Source organism: Amphibalanus amphitrite, unplaced genomic scaffold (assembly GCF_019059575.1).
Source record: "Amphibalanus amphitrite isolate SeventyFive unplaced genomic scaffold, NRLGWU_Aamphi_draft 000476F_arrow, whole genome shotgun sequence".
Taxonomy (NCBI): domain Eukaryota; kingdom Metazoa; phylum Arthropoda; class Thecostraca; order Balanomorpha; family Balanidae; genus Amphibalanus; species Amphibalanus amphitrite.
In genome coordinates this window covers 305,518-306,908 of record NW_024881970.1, presented here as the reverse complement: position 1 = coordinate 306,908, position 1,391 = coordinate 305,518, and the positions used below count along the sequence as shown (strand labels likewise).

Sequence of the window (1,391 nt, the reverse complement as noted above, 5' to 3'; positions counted from 1 at the left end):
TTTGACCCATTAAGCGGTCGCTGCGTCTAGAGTTGTCATTGCCGGCCGTCGGTAAACCCAACATACCCAGCCCATGTCAGACTCCCCGACTGTGGCGACTGCTGACTATATATACCGATGACGTCACGGCCTATCTGGCGTCCTGGAAAGGGCTTGCAACCGTCTGAGGGTCTCCAGTATAAACTGAGCGTGCGGCCACTGCGGGTCCGTCTGCCGGAGCCGTCCGAGATCAGATCTGATCGACATGGTGTCCAGGTCCCTCCTCTTCACCGCGGCGGTGCTGCTACTGGTGTCACCGACAACGGCAGCTCCCCCGATCGCCACCCTGCAGGATGTCATCAACAGGCTCACCGCCTCGTGCCAGGAGAGTGTCGGCGTCCTGGACTCGTTCCAGACCATCATCAGCGGCCAGGACATGCTGAAGGACATGCTGACGGCGCTGCAGCAGAAGGTGACGCCCGCGCCGGCCGTCTGTCCGGACGGCTGGACGCAACACCTGGACAGCTGCTACGTCATCCCGCCGGCCAAGTCCGCCTGGCACGGGGCGCAACACCACTGCGCGGCGCTGGACCGGCGCGCGCGGCTCGCCTCCGTGCCGCGCGAGGCCATGGACTTTGTCAGGGAGCTGGTGGCGGCCAGCCCGGCCGACGGCGTCTGGCTCGGTCTGCTGAAGCTGGCCTCCGATCACTGGGTGTGGATGGACGGCTCGCGCGCGGTGCTCACCGCCGGTGACTTCAGCCAGGGCGAGCCGAGCGGCGACGGTCCCTGCGGTCACCTGTTCGGGCCCGGAGATAGTCTTCAGAGAACGGGACTCAACGACAGGGTCTGTGATTTCAAACTGCACTACCTCTGTCAGATCGAGCTCAATTAGTGCAGTGCTAGAATGTGCGATGTCAAATTATGTGTTTTCATGCAAAATAAAGCGATATCCTAGCTTCGAACTATTTTCAGCGAATCAGATATGAACCCACGCCAAACCAAATGGAAAAATGTCACTGTGAAGTAGTTCAAAACTCACACCAACGACATTGAGTACTCAAACGTTTTCGGAATGTCAGGAATGAAGTCTTTCGTAGAACTGAAAGCCCAGTACCTAGGTGTTTTGATGATTGTCAATTGCGTAAGTAAAAGTGATGTGCAACTAAAACACGTTGCACACGGGCTGCGACTCGCACGTGATAAGCGCTTCAATTATTTTAAAAGTATAGGTACTTAATATACTTAAAATCCAATTGATCCTTCCATTGACATTGGACATGCTTGAAGCTAAACATACCATAAAGTGGGGCTATTTGAGACAGTGGGGCTATTTGAGACAGTATTTAAAATCGCTATAAAATGAAGATCGTTTGATTTTTGTGTGATATTTTTGCTCAGGGAGGTGTGGAATC

General features: G+C 54.6%; 1 protein-coding gene across 1 annotated transcript; it reads left to right on the top strand.

Moving 5' to 3' along the window:
• Positions 1 to 244: 244 nt before the first annotated feature.
• Positions 245 to 871, top strand: LOC122392234 (perlucin-like protein). Its single transcript, XM_043386870.1, has one exon. The coding sequence runs from the start codon at positions 245 to 247 to the stop codon at positions 869 to 871; it is 627 nt and encodes a 208-aa protein (XP_043242805.1).
• Positions 872 to 1,391: the final 520 nt, after the last annotated feature.